The 20,224-nt window shown below is 36.3% G+C and overlaps 1 protein-coding gene and 1 long non-coding RNA gene across 2 annotated transcripts in view; both read right to left on the bottom strand.

The window, feature by feature from the left end:
• Positions 1 to 2,658: 2,658 nt before the first annotated feature.
• Positions 2,659 to 11,091, bottom strand: LOC109827441. Its single transcript, XR_002243433.1, has 3 exons — positions 11,009 to 11,091; positions 10,584 to 10,644; positions 2,659 to 2,995 (listed from the first exon to the last, which is right to left on the bottom strand). It is a non-coding gene; the product is annotated as an uncharacterized LOC109827441 (long non-coding RNA).
• Positions 11,092 to 14,048: 2,957 nt separating this feature from the next.
• Positions 14,049 to 20,224, bottom strand: part of LOC109827444 (intron-binding protein aquarius) — a 13,913-nt gene continuing 7,737 nt past the window's right edge. The window contains exons 10-13 of the mRNA XM_020394454.1: positions 19,926 to 20,189; positions 17,467 to 18,804; positions 16,397 to 16,747; positions 14,049 to 14,754 (exon numbers count right to left, since the gene is read on the bottom strand). Of these exons, the coding sequence (XP_020250043.1) occupies positions 14,494 to 14,754; positions 16,397 to 16,747; positions 17,467 to 18,804; positions 19,926 to 20,189 (2,214 nt within the window). The 3' untranslated portion in view covers positions 14,049 to 14,493. The remainder of the gene's footprint in view (positions 14,755 to 16,396; positions 16,748 to 17,466; positions 18,805 to 19,925; positions 20,190 to 20,224) is intronic.

Here is a 20,224-nt window from a genome sequence, read left to right as displayed (position 1 = left end):
CTCTCTCAAGTGTACGAATTTTCGGCAAAGTAGCGGGTTAGATTGTAAAGTTGATATAGAACCTAAACTCCTTAAACATGATGAATTACTGTGGTTATTATTGGCTTCATCCAGGAAAGAATTTTCTAGTTCCTCAAATTTTTCTGTAGCAAGGCGAAGAAGCTCTAGAACAGGATTGCAACAGAAGTATGTAATAAAATTATGCATTGCAAGAGGGAGGACAAACTGCTCGACGAATGATAGAAGATCATCAATTGAGATATTGATGATTTCATGATCAGTATCAAATTTGAAGAGTAAGAAACACGCAGCCCATATATGCTCCGAGTGTTGTGGGATGAACGCTCGAAACTTTATTGCTCGCACAACTGAATGAGCAATTCCACTATTACCTTTTTTGTAGGCATGCAACTTAACGATATCATGGAAAGAAATGTGATCTATTTTAGTAGTAGACTTAGCAATTCGCAATCTCAAGAGCATGGAAAGAAATGTGAAATTTTAGGGTAAAGCCATTTTTGAACTTAAGTGCAAAAATTTGAGAACTAAGGATTTATTGAGAACTGCAAATATTTTGGAAGTTTAATGCTCAATTTAAAATTCTGAGAGGTTCATTGAAATTTACTTTTTAAAATAATTAAGGAGGGACAATGTTAATTTTTTAGATTTTTTATAATTGTGGATAGCTAGAGGTTGTTTAGAATTAACAAAAACTTGATTATCAAGATTTTCAACTTTTTTATGAATATGAATTTTTGGTAATGGATATAAATAGTTTTAATCTAATGAGAATTCTTAGGAAGATAGAATTAGTTGGACATATGTCATCTTTTAATAGGATAGAAAATTAGTTCCTCCATTTGATCTCTTTTAATATCAAATTTGGACATATGTCATCTTTTAATAGGATAGAAAATTAGTTCCTCCATTTGATCTCTTTTAATATCAAATTATTGTTAAAGATTTTACCTTTAAATTATTTCAATATATTAGGATAAAATTAAAATATAATATCAATAATTTTTAGATTTTTATAATTGTGGATAGTTAGAGTTTGTTTATATAGGCCATACTAATATTAAAGTTTTAGTAAAGACTCTCATGATGGGTTCAATTCCGGGCTCAGTTATCAAAAAAAATGTTTATGACATTAAAAAAGGAACAAGTAAAAATACATTAGACACTAAGACCATCTCCAACCACCCTCCAAATCTCCAAAATCTCCAAATTTGGAGAGTGGAACCTCTCCAACCACTCTCCAAATTTGGAGATCTCCAAATTTGACCCTCCAAATTTGGAGGGTGGGGAGAAATTTTGGAGGGTCTCTCCATAACCCTATTCATGATTTTTTATTTACAATTTTGCCATTTTTAACTATTTGATTTCTTAAAATTTACCACTTTGACATCCTTCTTAGTAATTTAAATTAGATGTTTAATTTCAAATAAATATAGTTAAAAAATTATTAATCTAATATTTGAAATTATTATATATTTGGAAAGGGCTCGTTGAGATCTTTAAAATGAAACTAAGATTAATTTATTTTAGTATTATTATAAAATTATTAATTTTTAAATTAAATAAATAAGTATCAGACATGAAATTTTAAATACGGGGATCTATTTAACTCGCTCCATAAAAAGTACAAGCACAAATTACAATATTTAAATTACATGTATGCTTTCACTGTTATTTCAGAATTTTTTCTTTTATGATATGTTGTATTGCAGTATTAATATTGGGTTCATTTTAAAGCTCTCATCAACACCTTTATAATGTTATAATTTTTTTTCCCAAATAAATTATTAACAATGAACTTATTAACGTAAACTATATCCAACATTCTTTAATTTATATGGCTTTTTTGACAAAAAAAAATAAAAAGAAAAACATTTGGAGAGTGTGGGTTGGAGCAACCCTCCAAATTTCACCCTCCAAATTAGAATATTCCTAGAATATTCCAATTTGGAGGGCCAAATTTGGAGGGTATGGTTGGAGATGCTCTAAGTGATTAAACTTATTAACATATGGATCAGACTAAGTTCAGATTCAAATAAAAAAAATGAAGAGAAAAAAGAAAAAGAAAAGGTAGGAACACCGTTAATCCAGTGAAGGTCTTGATGTTGGAAGGTTAATATGGAATATATCTTCCACCATTCTATGGAGACTTGGTCACTGTTAAAATACCTCATTTAATCATTTATCATCACAGGATAACTTCTAGTGAGTAAAGCCTCCATTTCTGTGCCGAAAAGCTTCTAGAGTGAGTAAAGCCACACAAATCAATAATCAATAACCACAAACTCAAAACACATGAGATTTAACATGGTTCGGCAAATTGTCTATATCCACGGGGCAATAAGGGTAGGGGTTTTCACTATAGAGAAAAAGAGTACAAAATAAAGATTACAAGATTACTCAAATTAACATCTTAAACAAAATTCTCAAATCTCTCACAAAACCCTCAAAACAAATTGCTCAGAAAAAAAAAACTCTTTTTCTGTGCTCAAAACTCTCCTTCAAGCTAACCAAAACTCAATCTTCACGATTGGAAACCCCTAAAAAAAACAGTGGCTCAATTTATATCAAAACACAAACCTAATCAGAACAGGAAACCCGACCCAAGCCCAATACCACGTCGCAGTCGACCGTGACTAAGCTCGCGGTCGACCGGCCAGAACACCAAAACAAGGCATGCATGCAGAACCTATCGCGGTCGACCGCACGAGTCGTCACGGTCGACCGAACAGAACGTCGATCCAAACCCTGCTTCGTGCACGTTCGCGATCGACCGCACATGTTGCCGCGGTCAACCAGGCCGAACTCAAACCTATCCTTCGCTGTTTTCTAAACTTCGCTGTTTCCTCTTCATCACAAACATATGAAGAATAGTGGTCGACTCACATACAAGCTTACCAATTGCATTGTCATCTATAGCCGGTAATTCCGTTGGATGGCATTGATGCACCATAGCAAGATTAAATTCCCACTGCAACTATAAAAAAAGGGGAAAAAACAAATAAAAGAAGATGTGGGGCAAGGATAAAGTAAGATTTAACTACTTCCACAGGAAGAAAATGCACATCTCAAACATAGTTTTGGAGTTCCAGGATATCTACGACTGAAAAAAAAAAGAACTAAAGGCGTGTCAGTGGTACTACTGGTATTAAGAAACAAGAATGAATGTGCATGGGGTATAAGAAAAGTACTCTTGCTTTAAAAAGGTTACTTAGCATGCTAGCGACCGAATATTAAAATCAAATTTTATAGTTCAAACGCTTGAAATTAAACCTGGTTGAAGATGGAAGACGTCATACATAATATTTTCTGCCAGCATTATCTGTGGCAAAACTTTGGTGTACTACAGTACAAATATTCTAATTCCACACTGCATTAATCATAGTGATGAATGAGGTTCAGAAGCATGGAAACATTGCTCTATCCATGGACATGTTAACATATAGAGTTAAGACCCTTAAATCTTGGTGGCCACCAAACAATTATTCCAAAGAAAAGAAAATGTGGTAGGGAACATTATTGGTGAAATTATTACAATGAACTAATTTTCGTTCTACACTTGCCTTGATTATCAAGTTCCTGTGTATGGAGTTAGACCCTTCAAACTTGGTGGCCATCAAAAAATTATTCCTAAGAAAAGAAAATGTGGTAGGGAACATTAATGGTGAAATTATTACGCTGAAATAATTTTCATTCTACACTTGCCTAGATTACCGAATTCCTAGATATATGGTTTCACTTCCCCATCGAAGTATAATGGTGTTAAACAGAAGAGAAAGATTGAGAAGGATGAGCCTCCTACGAAGGTTCTGTATGAACTGATTCTTTAGTGCAGACTTGGACCAGGGGCCAATGTGATGTTTAAGTGCTATTTCATACGAATATTGAAAAAAGAAAAAGCATGGGTTAATATCAATTTTACATTCTCGGCTAAAAGGTACTCATGAAGGCAAGAAGATAAGCAGCCATATAATTTACTAGCAATACTTTAACGTCAGCAAGACAGACACATAGTACCTGTTATGCACAAATTATGAATCTTCTATTTAGTTTGTTCACAGGCTCTGAGGTTTTGCTTCTGATATTGCTTAATTTTCAATGTCCTTTGTCACTGTGTACAGTGTGCCCATCATTATATGACTTGCTCGATGGGTATTCAAAGTTTTAAAATTTGCATAACACACCCTTAATAATTCGAAATCGCGAATAAGCGACTAAAATTTTAAAAACTAGCAAAAGATAGTAGTTGTTTGATATTTTTCATTAAGATATATAAATTTAACTTCTAATTTAACATTTTGCTATCTTTTTTGACATCTAAAAGTAGTCCAATTTTATCGAAAAAGATAAATGTGGAAAAAGATTGATAAATGCTAGATGAATTTTTTGTTTTCCTTCCGCATTTGCCCTCCACCTTCCAATTTATTTTCTTTTTTAACATCTGAATTTGTTTTGGACTCAAGGGTATTCTAGGGGCTTCAGGCCAAATTTCATCCACTACTGTTCATACCTCCCAGGACATTTTGGGAAGTTCATTCCAACATTGACTTCATTCTCCCACTTTAGAGAATCATGAAGTTGGACATCTATGTAGTTTCTAATGCATCAAGCTACAGCCTGGAATACTGGGCTCTGTTGGGATGAGGTCAGTTCGGAACAGAATTCATCATAAGAAGCTTTAGCATACTATTTCCTCCAATGTTCAATATGTCCATAAACCAGAAGCGTGTCTCAACAATACAAGTTTCTGTCGACTGTAGAATTTTCCTCATTTTGATCATTCTAAAAATGCTCATTGCCATATGCAAACTTTCCCTAAACACTGTTTCACCTAACTGATATCAGGAAGCATGACACGGTGGATAAACGTCTGGCACGTGTTTCGATGCATCATGTCCATACTGGCATATCCATGTCCATACAACATAGACATTTGCTAATCACGCAACTAAAAAAGTTAAGTCATGTAGTAATCATTTTAAATTTGGAGATTGCTACATTGGATAATCCGATGACACCTAGTCTACTAGAACTCATCATTAGAACCATGGCTTAAACACGTATATACAAGATGATTTCTCCCGTTTAAATGAATATCTTGTTTTAGTGATGTCCATGCCATAGTCGAGGCCTCCAGGCAAATCACTCAAGACTTAAATACAATAACCTTTAGCTTCAGTCTTTGTGCTATTCAAATGCTTATAAAATTCAAGCTAAACTTCTTAAAATAAAGACCAGCTAGCAGTCACTGAACTCAATTTTTTAACAACAGAACCTAGAAACATGCCAGAAAACTTAAACAATGCGAAGCTTATATGATCAAAAATTTCACAACACTATCATGCTTTGGGTATTTCTACGATCATATACCTTTTGTTCAATATACATTTTGTTCAGGATGATTACAATAATATTTTTTTTCAAAAAGAAAAAAAAACAAGAATTCAAATATTTATGGCTCTATATTTTTTTAAAAGTTTTGAAAGTTCATGATTGTGTTAACTATTAAAAGTTGCATTGTAATTTATACCCCCAAACTTCATGCTAGTTTTATAAAATTTTACCTTACAATTTAACTCATGTTATATAATATAAGCCCGGAACTAACAGCATGGCGGATGAGCAAAAAGCACCAACTTCATAACGCTCTATCGAATCACTTTCCTTATTATCTTAACGGGTTCGGTTCATTTAGACAAATACTCACCCAACTCACTAGCCATCAACTATGTAAACATTCCCTCCTCTCCCTCTCAAAACAAAAAAAAAAAAGGAAAAAACTAATTCATCAATACCTCCCATAACAATCTCCACCGAATTTCTTCTAAATTTACTAAATAATTATCAAATGAATGCAATCCCTAAATCAACTCCTTCTCTTTTTCCTCTTAATCTCTCATCATTTTCATTTTCAATCCAACGGAGAGCACTCCCTTATTCCCTCCTCTCACTTCATCATCATCCTCTTTTCACTCCGCTGCCCAATCCTTCACCCCATCCGATAACCAATCCCAATTGAGTAACACCCATGTGCATATTTTTCCATTTGCCGACCCTCCAATCCTCCCTTCGCAATTCCTCCATTGAGACATTCCGTTGAACACTTTAAAGGCACTGTCCATTCTCCTCAAACTTCTACAGATGACTATACTTCTGACGATACCACATTTATGTCTCCTAGGATGAGAAGTTGTGATGTGTATATTGGTGTTTTTTCATGTAGGAAGCGGCCTATGATGGTTCATCTCGTTAGGTGGCATCATGCTGAGTTTGAGATGCAATGTGTTTATTGCTTTGTGATTGACCGAAGCCGGTGAAGGAGTGTTTACGATTATAGTGTTGCTATTGAAGGCTCTTTTGCAACCAAAGTAAAAATTAGTACAGGTATCGGTGAAGGGGCAAATAAGCCACTAACTATCCGCAATGCTAACTTACTTGGTTCTCGACTGCATAATGACAAGCAAAATTCCAATAACTGTCCGAGGAAAGGATTACGCTTAAATATAAGATCTTCCCATTTATTCCGTGTCACTTCTTTGTAAGGCATATTATTAATGGCATCAACGAGTTTTGATGGCTTCATTGCAAACTCAGAAAGTACAGCTCCTACAAGTTCTAGACCAAAAGGAAGCCTCCCTACTTTCTCCTCAAGAATACTCTATGCATCAGCATCTTCTATGCCAAGATCAACAGTGCTTCTATTCGTTAAAATCATCGCCTCTGCGCTAGACAAGTACAAAAGCCTCATGGGTTCGATACCCATGATTTTAGGCAAACGGGTGGAGATTAAAACATGGGCCGCCCCTCCAAGACGAGGGAAGAGCTCCTTTATAGTCCTTCCATCCCACCAATCCTTCTCTCTCTCTAAGTTATCAATCACTAGTAGGTACGGAATATCCCGTGAAAGTTCCTTACCCTTTTAATTGTCTCATCTTCCATGTTTTCTAAGCTTTGTGGCCATTTCCTGTTCGAAGAAAGCTTGTTCACCGTATCTGTGTCGATTCCTAGGAGAGGAAGTAGCTTCATATAATTATGACGAAGATACCTTGATTCTCCACCGACCCATAAGATCTTGTACCTCTGAGAAAAGCTATATGTATATTCTAGTAAAAGCTCCGTCTTTCCAATGCCAGTCACCGGAGACGCATGCTATCCCCTTTCCGTATTCTAAATTTTCTTTTCTTGGTCCGCCTTGTGCTTTGATCTCCTTCACATACTCTTTCTGTACTAATGGCTCTTTGCCCTTTCTCCTCCTCTCCTTAGATTCTTTCACAGCTCTTTCTCTCATCACCACCTCAGCCATTCTTTGCCTTCTGTGATTTCTACTCTCCTCACCTTCTCCTTCAACATCTCCAAACAATAGCAACTCGAGCTCAAGAAGCTCTTTGCTTCTACCAACAAAACTAGAATTTCGAGAGAAAGGAAACTCCTCACCCGCCATATTCCTCAACTCTTCACTCTCTCCACTACTCTCCTCCTCCCCAACCCCGATCCAAAAATAACCACAGCCTCCGATACACAATCCCTCAAATTACTAGCATTAGCCTCCTAACTTTAAATTCAGCCATGAAATCCCATTTACAGCCTCCCTCCATTCAACTTCCAAATCACCACATACCTCCCAAATCACCACATACCCTCTCTTTTCAATGATATCTCTAGGAATGCACTCAACTTGAGCAAGCCCAAAGAATATTAATACCAACTTCTTCTCCAAAAAGAATCGAATCTCCTCCGTACTATAAGGACGCGAGAACAGTTTCTCATTGATCACCATCACCCCAAATGAAGCTACATCCATCGCTGACCTCCTCACAACACCATGATCATAAGCACTCCTACACCGACTTCGATCAATCACAAAGCAAGAAACGCCTTACAACTCAAGCTCAACATGAAACCACCTAACGAGACGAACCATCATAGACCGCTTCCTACATGAAAAAACCCTAATATACACATCACATCTCCTCATCCTAGGAGACATAAATATGGTATCGTCAGAAGTATAGTCATCTGTGAAAGTTTGATGAGAATAGACAGTACCTTTAAGGTGTTCAACAGAATACCCCAATGGAGGAATCGTCGAAGGGAGGATTGGAGGAACGACAAATGGAAAAACGGGCACATGGGTATTGCCCAGTTGGGATTGGTTATCGAATGGGATGAAGAATTGGGCAACGGAGTAAAAGGATGATGATGATGATGAAGTGAGGGGAGGGAATATAGGAGTGCTCTCCATTGGATTGAAGATGAAGAAAAGGAGAGATTGAGAGGAAAAAGAGTTGATTTAGGGATTGCATTCATTTGGTAATTATTTAGTAAATTTAGAAGAAATTCGGTGGAGATTGTTATGGTAAGCATTGATGAATTAGTTTTTTCCAATTTTTTTGTTTTGAGAGAGAGAGAAAGAAATGTTTACATAGTTGATGGTTATGAGTCGGGTGGGTATTAGTCGAAAGGAACCAAACCCGTTAAGATAATAAGAGAAGTGATTCGATAGAGCGCTATGAAGTTAGAGTTATTTGCTCATCTGTCATGTTGTTAGTTCCGGACTTATATTATATAACATGAGTTAAATTGAAAGGTAAAATTTCATAAAATTAGCATAAAATTTGGAGTATAAATTACATTACAACTTTTAATAGGTAACACAATCATGAACATCCAAAACTTCTAAAAAAATGTAGAGACATAAATATGTGAATTCTTATTTTTTTTCTTTTTGAAAAAAAAATTTATTGTAATCCTCTTGAAATCCCCAAAGCATGATAGTTTTTGTGAGATTTTTCTTCAATTGAAGTATTTAACCTTGATTTACTTTCATAACTCATCTTCCTTTTATTATTATTATATACTAGGTTTAATGCACGTGCAATGAACGTGGTTAAATACCATTATTATGTATATTTAGTTTATTTCCTTACTAAAATTGGTTCCTAGATTCTACTTTGAAGGTTATATTTACTTATATTTGAAAACTTTAGCATGCAATTATTTCTTTTATTTAATGTTCATTTAAATGAGTGACACCCAATTTAAATTTTCATGTTGATACTTGAATTGATAAGAAATAAATATTGCAACACAAAAGCACCTTCAAACAAAAAAATTTCCTTTGAAGGGTAATACGCTAATACCCCTTCACCAATATGCACCGTATCTACTAGTTGCTATACCATCGCTAGAGTTGGCTGGGACTGAACAAGATGGTTCCTCCTATCACACTCATTTGCATGTATCTGCAGGAATTGGCATTGGTATTGTTTTACTACTTGCTTTCCTCTTTTTCACATATGTGGAGAGGGAAAAAGAAAGCTCGCTAAAGAGAAAGAAAAGTTCTTTCAAAAAAATGGAGGTCTGCTATTGCATGAAGAAATCAAGTCAAAAGATTCTAGACGTTGGGCTTCATTCAAGATATTTGAAAATAGAAGATATGGAGAAAGCAACAAACAATTTCGACAAGAATCTATTCCTTGGGCGCGGAGGAAAAGGGACGGTTTACAAGGGAATTTTGGAAGGAAACATAGCTGTTGCCATAAAAAAGTCTAGGATGATTGATGAGAGTCAGAGAATTGTGAAGGAGATTATAATCCTCTCTCAGATCAAAATCATCAGAATGTGGTCAAGCTCTTGGGGTGTTGCTTGCCTACTTGCACTCTTCAGCTTCACCTCCCATCCTATTAAGATGAAAACTACGTGGTAAAAGTGTCTGATTTTGGTGCTTCAACTCTAGTAGCCTTGGCCGAAACTCAATTTGCCGCAATCATACAGCGCACTTGTGGTTACTTGGACCCAGAGTACTTCCACACACGCACATATACAGAGAAAAGTGATGTGCATAGCTTCGGTGTAGTTCTTCTCGAATTGCTTCCAAGGAGGAAGGCATTCAACTTTGAAGGGACCGAACCAGATCGAGAAGAGTATTGCATCTACCTTTCTCTCTATGTTGAATGAAGGTCGTCAAATGAAGGGCAAGTGGAGGTATTGCTTGAAGTTTCGTATCTTGCGAAGCATTTAAGATTTGATGTAAATGTGGGCTTGCTATATTCTGCTTAGTGGTTGTGATAGACTACTAAAGCTGCCTGTTGTTTGCTGGGTCTAGTGATTGTTGTAGACCATTAATATTAGTGTGTTATGTTTTTGAATTGCGCTGGGTCTGTTCTACTAGTACAACTAGTATTCCTAATAATGAACTTATCGGCCTCGGTTCGATGATCATTTAAGTTAACTAACTTGATGTCTTTCTATTTTCTGATAATAGAAGGCTCTTTTGTTCTCTTTCATTGTTCTTCGTCAATGCTCTAATACTTGCTGATTATATAGGATCTACAAATTAAATAACCCCAGCGTGACGCGGGGGAAAGGGAGGAATAAAATGTAACACTACTCTATAGTATGAAACCTCACCCTCAACAGAAAATGTAACACTACTCGTTAAAATTCCAACGTAAAATAATGATAAGACAAGACACACAGCGTTAATGTTAATTTAAAGTTAGGTACTTAACTAAAAAGAATTTCTTGAACTTTTTTCGAGAAAAATAAAATCAGAAAGAAACTACCTCTGGTTGCTTTTTGAAATGATTAGGAGACCCCCTCCCCAAGAGACTGGAGGCAAATCCCCTGTAACAACAACAACATGGTCAAAAGTTTCAACTAACAAATAAAAAAAACGTCGGGTTGTGCATGCATCATAAAAGTAAATGAATAAACGAAAATTAAGAAGAAAAATTCTAGAATAGAACAACCAAAAACTTCCATGTTCTTCTTATAGGAAGAAGAAAGAACAGGATCGGTTTTGTTTTATTCTCTCAAACCAGTGAATCCAGAGTTGACAACAAACCCAAAAATAAAGTTTTCCAGCAATAATCTTTCTTACGAGAAAAAGTAATTAATAAGAAGGAATCAAATCCTTTAAAAAAACAACAATATCAACAACGACGACAATAAAAACAAGGGAGAAATATGAGTTTTCTTTCTTAACGACCTTTGCCGAGCAACCTGAGACGTGAAATGGGTTTTGATCACCTTTTCTTTTTTATCAACATCAGATCAGATTGAATTTTTTTTTTTTTTTTTTTTTTTGAATTTTTTTTTTTTTTTTTTTTTTTTGAAATGAAGCGCGTACCCATTCCGCCATTCCCACACCCATGCCATTTCTATTTCCCATGCCATCATGGCAGAAGTCTGACACAAGGTACTCACCCATGCCATTACTATTTCCCATGCCACACAGTGGGCCCCACTCCCCCCTCACGTGGGAGTTGAGGGGGAGCCAAGAGCATGCCAAATAAGAGGCGCTACGGTCACATCCTAAACAACATCCCTAACCACACTTCTCTAGCTACTAAACAACATCCCTAACCACACTTCTCTAGCTACAATGCTATTTGTTGTTAACAACAGGTTTTATACTTTTGAAATGAAATCAACAAAGTCAATTTATAGTTTTATACCGAAGGTCCTGCTTCTGATTTCACATTGGACTCCCAAATCTTTTATAGTTCTGTAAAGAGTTACAGAGGGCCGCGGTTTTTCTAAATTTACGCATTAAAATACTTTCGTATTTTTCACATTGGACTCCCAAATCTTCATATATGTAAGTTACAGAGTTCATTGAGGCTAGATAACCTCCGACAACTTAATATAAAATGTTAATGTACATAGTTTCATAAAGAAACAAACTAGGTCAGAATACATGGTGTTGCAGCATGTGAGATGGATATATTTCCTTACTCCATAGAATCCTCTGAAAGGCTTGATCCCTCGGTCTCATGCACCGATGCAACACTGCAGGGGGGGAATGCGTTATCTAGGATTCTACACAATCCCAGACGAATCGTGCTTAAGACGTGAATCTAGAAAAACCTTTTTCTGAAGGAGCATGCAAATTCTGTCGGGTCCTGGAGCAAAATATTGATTGCCACCCACAACAATCGAAGCATCTTCAGGCGAACTTCAGTAGCATCATCCGTGACTCCAGTCAACCCACCATCAAATTCCTACTCCCTCCATCTCAAGTTCCCATCTGAGTCCATTCATCATTCCTCCATCTCACCGTTCTGATCCATTGAACCATTTTCAGGTGGTAAATTCCCTACATCACCATCCTCCACTGACATATTCATATCCTCAACCAGGTTCTCAGAATCCTGAACCTGTGGTGGTAAACTCCCTATATCACCATTTTTCACAGACATATTAGTATCCTCAACCCGGTTCTCAGAATCCTGAATCTGAGGTCTATCTGCATGGGGGATGGGCTCTTGAGGTGCTCCATACTGATGGATCATTAATTGGGCCTGTCAGGAAACAAATATCACGAATAATAACGATTAGTGGAAATTTTTGAACATGAAAATAACACATCAAAATGAACAGAGTGAATAATCCATAATCTATCATAGAGTTCTTAAAGCTTATTTGAACATGGCTCTTAAAGCTTATTTGAACATGGCTCTCTAAAGGACGAAGTCCATTTGCATGTATGTGTGTGTACGGAAAGATGAACCGAAACCATCGACCATAACATGATCCAATATGAAGCTCCAGCGTTATTTAGATGGTTTTAAAGAATCAAGTAGCCTGTGTACCTGCGCATGTGTGTGCATGTGCATTGTCCCAACCATTAGTTTTGTTTTGTCTTTTAACTTACAATTCCTAATTGAGGTGCTCATTACACAGGTTGATCGAATACAAGACGGGTTACTTTTCAAACTACTCCATTAATTATTTTCCAGCGGTTGATTTCACTAAATTATGGTAGACAGAAGTGGAACTGTTATTTTTTCTTAAAATGCATAGCTGTTACAGTTAAGGAGCTGCAATTAGTTCATACCTAGATATTATGAAAGATGCAAAATAGTTTATGTTTGATGTCATTCACATACGGGTCAAAGCTGTAAAAGTAGAGAAATATATGCACAAAACATGTAGCCTCTGTGAAAGTAGATAACTACATCACAAAGTAGACATACTAAGATAATACGTGTATGATTTTGATTATGGATTGCCACTACAGTAATGGTGTTTCCACAACTAGACAGTTACAAGCCACAAATGAAAAAATTGAAGCCGCAGCCAAATTTATTTAAAATAAATAAATTCAAATGTGTCTTCAGGTTTCACTTCCAAAATTTTGGAAAATGTTAGATGGACAATATGCTATTACAATTTGGTATTACAGACATTAACGAAATGATACAACTAATCCTAAATCTTTTAATTCTGTTATTGATATAGCAGATTCAACTGAGACATATAACAAGTTAGGTGTTACTCATATTGAGAATAAAATTAGGACGAAATGTTTTAGATGGTTTCTACCATAATTTAGTAATAATAGAATTGTAGCCAGTGAGGAGAAATAATAGAATTGTAGCCAGTGAGTTTTTTTTTTTTTTTTTTGAAATGAAGCGCGTACCCATTCCGCCATTCCCACACCCATGCCATTTCTATTTCCCATGCCATCATGGCAGAAGTCTGACACAAGGTACTCACCCATGCCATTACTATTTCCCATGCCACACAGTGGGCCCCACTCCCCCCTCACGTGGGAGTTGAGGGGGAGCCAAGAGCATGCCAAATAAGAGGCGCTACGGTCACATCCTAAACAACATCCCTAACCACACTTCTCTAGCTACTAAACAACATCCCTAACCACACTTCTCTAGCTACTAAACAACATCCCTAACCACACTTCTCTAGCTACTAAACAACATCCCTAACCACACTTCTCTAGCTACTAAACAACATCCCTAACCACACTTCTCTAGCTACTAAACAACATCCCTAACCACACTTCTCTAGCTACAATGCTATTTGTTGTTAACAACAGGTTTTATACTTTTGAAATGAAATCAACAAAGTCAATTTATAGTTTTATACCGAAGGTCCTGCTTCTGATTTCACATTGGACTCCCAAATCTTTTATAGTTCTGTAAAGAGTTACAGAGGGCCGCGGTTTTTCTAAATTTACGCATTAAAATACTTTCGTATTTTTCACATTGGACTCCCAAATCTTCATATATGTAAGTTACAGAGTTCATTGAGGCTAGATAACCTCCGACAACTTAATATAAAATGTTAATGTACATAGTTTCATAAAGAAACAAACTAGGTCAGAATACATGGTGTTGCAGCATGTGAGATGGATATATTTCCTTACTCCATAGAATCCTCTGAAAGGCTTGATCCCTCGGTCTCATGCACCGATGCAACACTGCAGGGGGGGAATGCGTTATCTAGGATTCTACACAATCCCAGACGAATCGTGCTTAAGACGTGAATCTAGAAAAACCTTTTTCTGAAGGAGCATGCAAATTCTGTCGGGTCCTGGAGCAAAATATTGATTGCCACCCACAACAATCGAAGCATCTTCAGGCGAACTTCAGTAGCATCATCCGTGACTCCAGTCAACCCACCATCAAATTCCTACTCCCTCCATCTCAAGTTCCCATCTGAGTCCATTCATCATTCCTCCATCTCACCGTTCTGATCCATTGAACCATTTTCAGGTGGTAAATTCCCTACATCACCATCCTCCACTGACATATTCATATCCTCAACCAGGTTCTCAGAATCCTGAACCTGTGGTGGTAAACTCCCTATATCACCATTTTTCACAGACATATTAGTATCCTCAACCCGGTTCTCAGAATCCTGAATCTGAGGTCTATCTGCATGGGGGATGGGCTCTTGAGGTGCTCCATACTGATGGATCATTAATTGGGCCTGTCAGGAAACAAATATCACGAATAATAACGATTAGTGGAAATTTTTGAACATGAAAATAACACATCAAAATGAACAGAGTGAATAATCCATAATCTATCATAGAGTTCTTAAAGCTTATTTGAACATGGCTCTTAAAGCTTATTTGAACATGGCTCTCTAAAGGACGAAGTCCATTTGCATGTATGTGTGTGTACGGAAAGATGAACCGAAACCATCGACCATAACATGATCCAATATGAAGCTCCAGCGTTATTTAGATGGTTTTAAAGAATCAAGTAGCCTGTGTACCTGCGCATGTGTGTGCATGTGCATTGTCCCAACCATTAGTTTTGTTTTGTCTTTTAACTTACAATTCCTAATTGAGGTGCTCATTACACAGGTTGATCGAATACAAGACGGGTTACTTTTCAAACTACTCCATTAATTATTTTCCAGCGGTTGATTTCACTAAATTATGGTAGACAGAAGTGGAACTGTTATTTTTTCTTAAAATGCATAGCTGTTACAGTTAAGGAGCTGCAATTAGTTCATACCTAGATATTATGAAAGATGCAAAATAGTTTATGTTTGATGTCATTCACATACGGGTCAAAGCTGTAAAAGTAGAGAAATATATGCACAAAACATGTAGCCTCTGTGAAAGTAGATAACTACATCACAAAGTAGACATACTAAGATAATACGTGTATGATTTTGATTATGGATTGCCACTACAGTAATGGTGTTTCCACAACTAGACAGTTACAAGCCACAAATGAAAAAATTGAAGCCGCAGCCAAATTTATTTAAAATAAATAAATTCAAATGTGTCTTCAGGTTTCACTTCCAAAATTTTGGAAAATGTTAGATGGACAATATGCTATTACAATTTGGTATTACAGACATTAACGAAATGATACAACTAATCCTAAATCTTTTAATTCTGTTATTGATATAGCAGATTCAACTGAGACATATAACAAGTTAGGTGTTACTCATATTGAGAATAAAATTAGGACGAAATGTTTTAGATGGTTTCTACCATAATTTAGTAATAATAGAATTGTAGCCAGTGAGGAGAAATAATAGAATTGTAGCCAGTGAGGCCTTAAGGGCATAGAACTGTAGTAAATGAACCAATAAGAAACAGATGGTCCTTAATTAACAGATTTAAATGGAGGCAATCAAGAAAGTTTAACTGTAATAACTGCATTTATTATCAAGTAACAACCATGTTTTCCACCATTTAATAGCTGAAGTCAACTGTTGAATTTGAAACTTGATGTCTGTACACAGTGATAATCCTGCGCTTCCAGCATGATAAATCTATCTTATTTCAACAACAAGGTTAAATGTTGCAAACCACTGGTGTACAAAAAATATATATAAAGAAATTAAAAGAAATTGTTGAAGCAAGCAACAATCTTTTGATGATTCTACTACAAATTTATTAAACCAAAACGAACACGGAAATATTACAACGAAAAACAAAACTTAATTCACATATCCTAAATGTCCAGATACAGCATATTCAGTTCAGTCTGTTTTATTCAGCACATGCTGAAATTTAACTGGACAAAATTAGCTAAGAAAACTATTATTATATTGATAAAGCAACAGAAATAATGAATAACCAATTGGAATCTTCAAGAGAAAATACCTGGGACAGCTGATGCATCCTGAAACCAACCAAGCTTTCCATCTCCTGGATGTCATTAACAAAATGAATCCGTCCTGTTTCTCCAACAAGCCGCTCAGTGAAAGGACTCATCTCATCTAGATGCAATGCTAGGCGTTCGGGTCTCTGAAGCAAAAGCTGAAATGTAGGCTGTAACTCATAGCATTGTTCAAATAGAGAACGCCGGCAAAACACATAGAGGCCCAGCCGTGCTCGAGACATAGCAACAACCAGTCTCCTAACATCACGAAGGTGGCCAACAAATCGAGTGCGCACAAGCGACAATAAGATGAAATCATTCTGCTGACCTTGAAATTTATCAACTGTTGCAACCTGTTTGACATTATGAACAAACAAGTTAATAGAGAAAATCAGCTAACATGAATAAGCAACCTAGAGCTGGGACTACAAATTTGTGAAATAATGTCGAAGTCAATCTAATTTTAAGAGAAAACAAGACAGAGTAAGACACACTGCTTTTTTAATAAAAGATGCACTGTTTTATAAAGTGCCTAGCTATATCTTAATGCATTCAAGGCCAGTCATGAGCCTCAAGACACAGTCAATTGCATAATGAAAATATTAACTGCAAAAAATATAGGCCCTTGTTACTATACTCAGTGAACAACACAAGCGGTAAACAAAAAAAATCGAGAAACATCTGAAATTTCCTAACAATTAACGATCTGATGAAATTTAACAGATGGTGAAAATCTCAATTCTGTGAGCATAATCTTCGAAAAGCTAATGTAGAAATATTATTATTTTTTAAAAATATGTAAAATGCTAAAGAAATAACGATTAATTTCGACCGTTGAAATGTGAAGATGTATTAGATCCGAAATTTTGTTAAACTCAAAAATATGAGCTCCAGAAAATGGACCGTGTAATTATATGTGGAGCTCGATTTGCTAGGTGGAAGATCTCAAGTGACATGCTGAATTTCAAAATAAATTGTTGAAATATAGGAAAGGCTGAAGAAACCAAAGAGTGCTCAGATGAACTCCCAAAAGTGAATAAGGTTAAGAGCTTCAGAACTATCTAGAACTTGCCTTGCTAGGGGGAGGAATTCCGCATGACGTGCATCTTCTACTGATAACATCCCTAATCAAAAGCTTCTGGCCATTGTAAGTGGTTAATATTGAAATCTTACTCGGTGGGTATCCAAGCAAGATCATATACATGTAAACACTGACAATATACTCAGCCTCCCCTTCATTCTGATAGAACCAAGGAGATGGTGCACTTTCACCTTTTCCACGGAAATCTGGCACATTTATCAGCTGGTACTCATAAGAGAATCCAGCATTAGCTTTGTGAAAAATAGGATCCTCCCTTACATAAGGAAGGTCGCCTAAATCTCTATATCTCCAATTGTAAAGTTTGGCAATACTTGGTCGAGCTCTACCCTGCGCATTAAGCTCTATATAAGGGATCCCAAGACGTACAAACCTTGTGAAAAGACTTTGATCCATATGACTATACTTCTGAAAGGCCATATTTTTAACAACTGGAGGAAGCTGATGATGATCACCAATCAATATGCAACGCTTAAGCCGAGCATAACCATCTTCCTGCCTTTGAAGTAACATAGGAATAAATGTCTCTATCTCAAGTATTTGAGCACTCTCCTCCATTAACAAGTTGTCATATTTGAATCCAAATTGAAGGAAATCCTTCCTCTTTAAGGCAGCATGAGTACATGTCATGGCAACAATTTTTGCCTGTTTGGTCATCAGATAGTTTGCTCGATCAGCTGTAGACTTGAGCAACTCAAACGGTCTGCATTCTTCAAGTTCTTGAAACATTGTGGAGAGATGACGAAAGCAACCCTTAGCAGCTCTCATGTCTCTCTCGAAGGATTCACAGGTAAAAATGGGTTGAGGAGCATTTGAAAAGAAATCCGTAAATGGAAAGCGGTCTTTAACAAATGTTGGTTTATCTTGATTTTGTGAACATGCAGCTAGAAATTGTTCCCAACGGGAGTAGACATGAAGCAACCAAAAGTATCCTGCAGTTTCGCAAGTGTAACCTACATCCTCTGGTAGATTTAGGGACCTTGCAAGCCTTTCTACTTCACCAAGCAATTCTAGCCGCCGGACCAGCATAGCATTGACACGACCTTGACGGCTAAAATCAAGATCCGTCGCCAGCTCTTGTTCACCTTGCCCCAGCCGAAGAAGGTATCTAGCAGGGACATCCCTCTGCATGATTTTCTCAAAAAGATCATTCAGAGCTTGATTGGAATGGGTGATGATTAATGTTCTTTGTGAAGGGCAGTTGTGGTAAAGAACATTAAGTATCTGGACGGCTGTGTCTGTTTTTCCAGTACCTGGTGGACCTACAACCATAGTCAATCCAGGCTGAATACCTGAAATGATTGCTCCAATCTGCAATCAATCAAAAAGAAATAACAAGAGGGGTTAGTAGGAAAATTATATTGGTCAATGATTGCATGCAGTTAACAAATCTATATAGATATAGTTTAAGGAAGCAGCTTCCCCAGATAAAATGTAGATTATTTTCATAGAAATTTATCCTTTAGTTTTTCTTTCACAAGAGATCTTCTAACATTGGATATTCTGAGAAAAAAATGCATATCAGTTCCAGTCAAATATGTTTTCCGTACGTATTTTATTAAAAGATCTCCAGATGATAGTCTGCACAAATAAATTCTCTGAAACCAATCAATGTTCTATATTATTCAGTTATCCACACAATGTGAGCCCCCCGAACCTCGATTTAAGAAGTCTATCTCCCCATTGTAATGGTATATTAAATCCAAGAACTACACTACCCATTCAACTTCAAAATTGAAATTTGCACCGAAAATATGATGTTTCTATTGCAAAATATTACAAGGTATTCAAATTCATGCTAAATGAGACTTTGCTTCCAATGAAACTATATAATGGTAACGAAATGGACAAAGATTATTTCTAGAATATTCATAATGAGACCAAAATCTTTGAAAAAATAGGGCCTCAATCTCTACAAAAATTATCCAACCAAATTTAGTTAGGTGAAGATAGAGAAACACTTTCTAACATATTTTGATTAATCAAATAGGAAATGGTATCGCTTGGATTTATTGTGAATTCATTGTATTAGGTCATCCTAGCAGTTGTCGATCCACATTTTGATTTTTAAAAAATTTGATAAGTAATGTAGGTCAAGCTTAAGCTTATTGTCTAAATCTAATATGGAGTCAAAATCCAAACAAAGAACTGGAATCAAAATAAAGCAAACACTCTTTGAATCCATGACAAATTAAATTTGAAGGTATACGTAAGTTATGCGCTCCTAAAGATAATAATAATATACTATTAACCATTACATACAAATGCTACTATAACACAACCTTAAAATGACTTATCATGGTAAAGAACTCTTCATTTCATCTAAATGGAAAGACAGGAGGGCAAAAAAAGAAAGAAACATGGCAAATGAAGTGCTAGAGAAATCTCAGCATCATATTTCACCTAATTTGAAAGAACAAATTGTCAGATACCTGTGTTGGTGTAAATCTAACAGAGTTTTGCTTTGGCTGATCTTGGGGATAAGGCCCAGGATCAGCAGGGATATAATGCTCAATAAAAATTTTCTCCTTCTCAGAACCTTCATCTCCCATGTTTCCATCATTCAAGGACTTTGCATTTCTGGATTTGTTGCCTGGAAGAGCATGAGTGTTGCTTTTAATTGCTTTTGGAAGCTTTATCCAAAAAGGGGGATGTGGAGAGGGGTCCTCTGCACCATCTTGGCGAACAAAGGAGACCTAAAGGTGGCAAAAATAAAACATGTCAGGAAACA

Source organism: Asparagus officinalis, unplaced genomic scaffold, assembly GCF_001876935.1.
Source record: "Asparagus officinalis unplaced genomic scaffold, Aspof.V1 AsparagusV1_Un212, whole genome shotgun sequence".
Lineage (NCBI taxonomy): Eukaryota > Viridiplantae > Streptophyta > Magnoliopsida > Asparagales > Asparagaceae > Asparagus > Asparagus officinalis.
The sequence above is the reverse complement of the archived record's forward strand: the minus strand, read 5'-3'. Positions and strand labels throughout refer to the sequence as shown.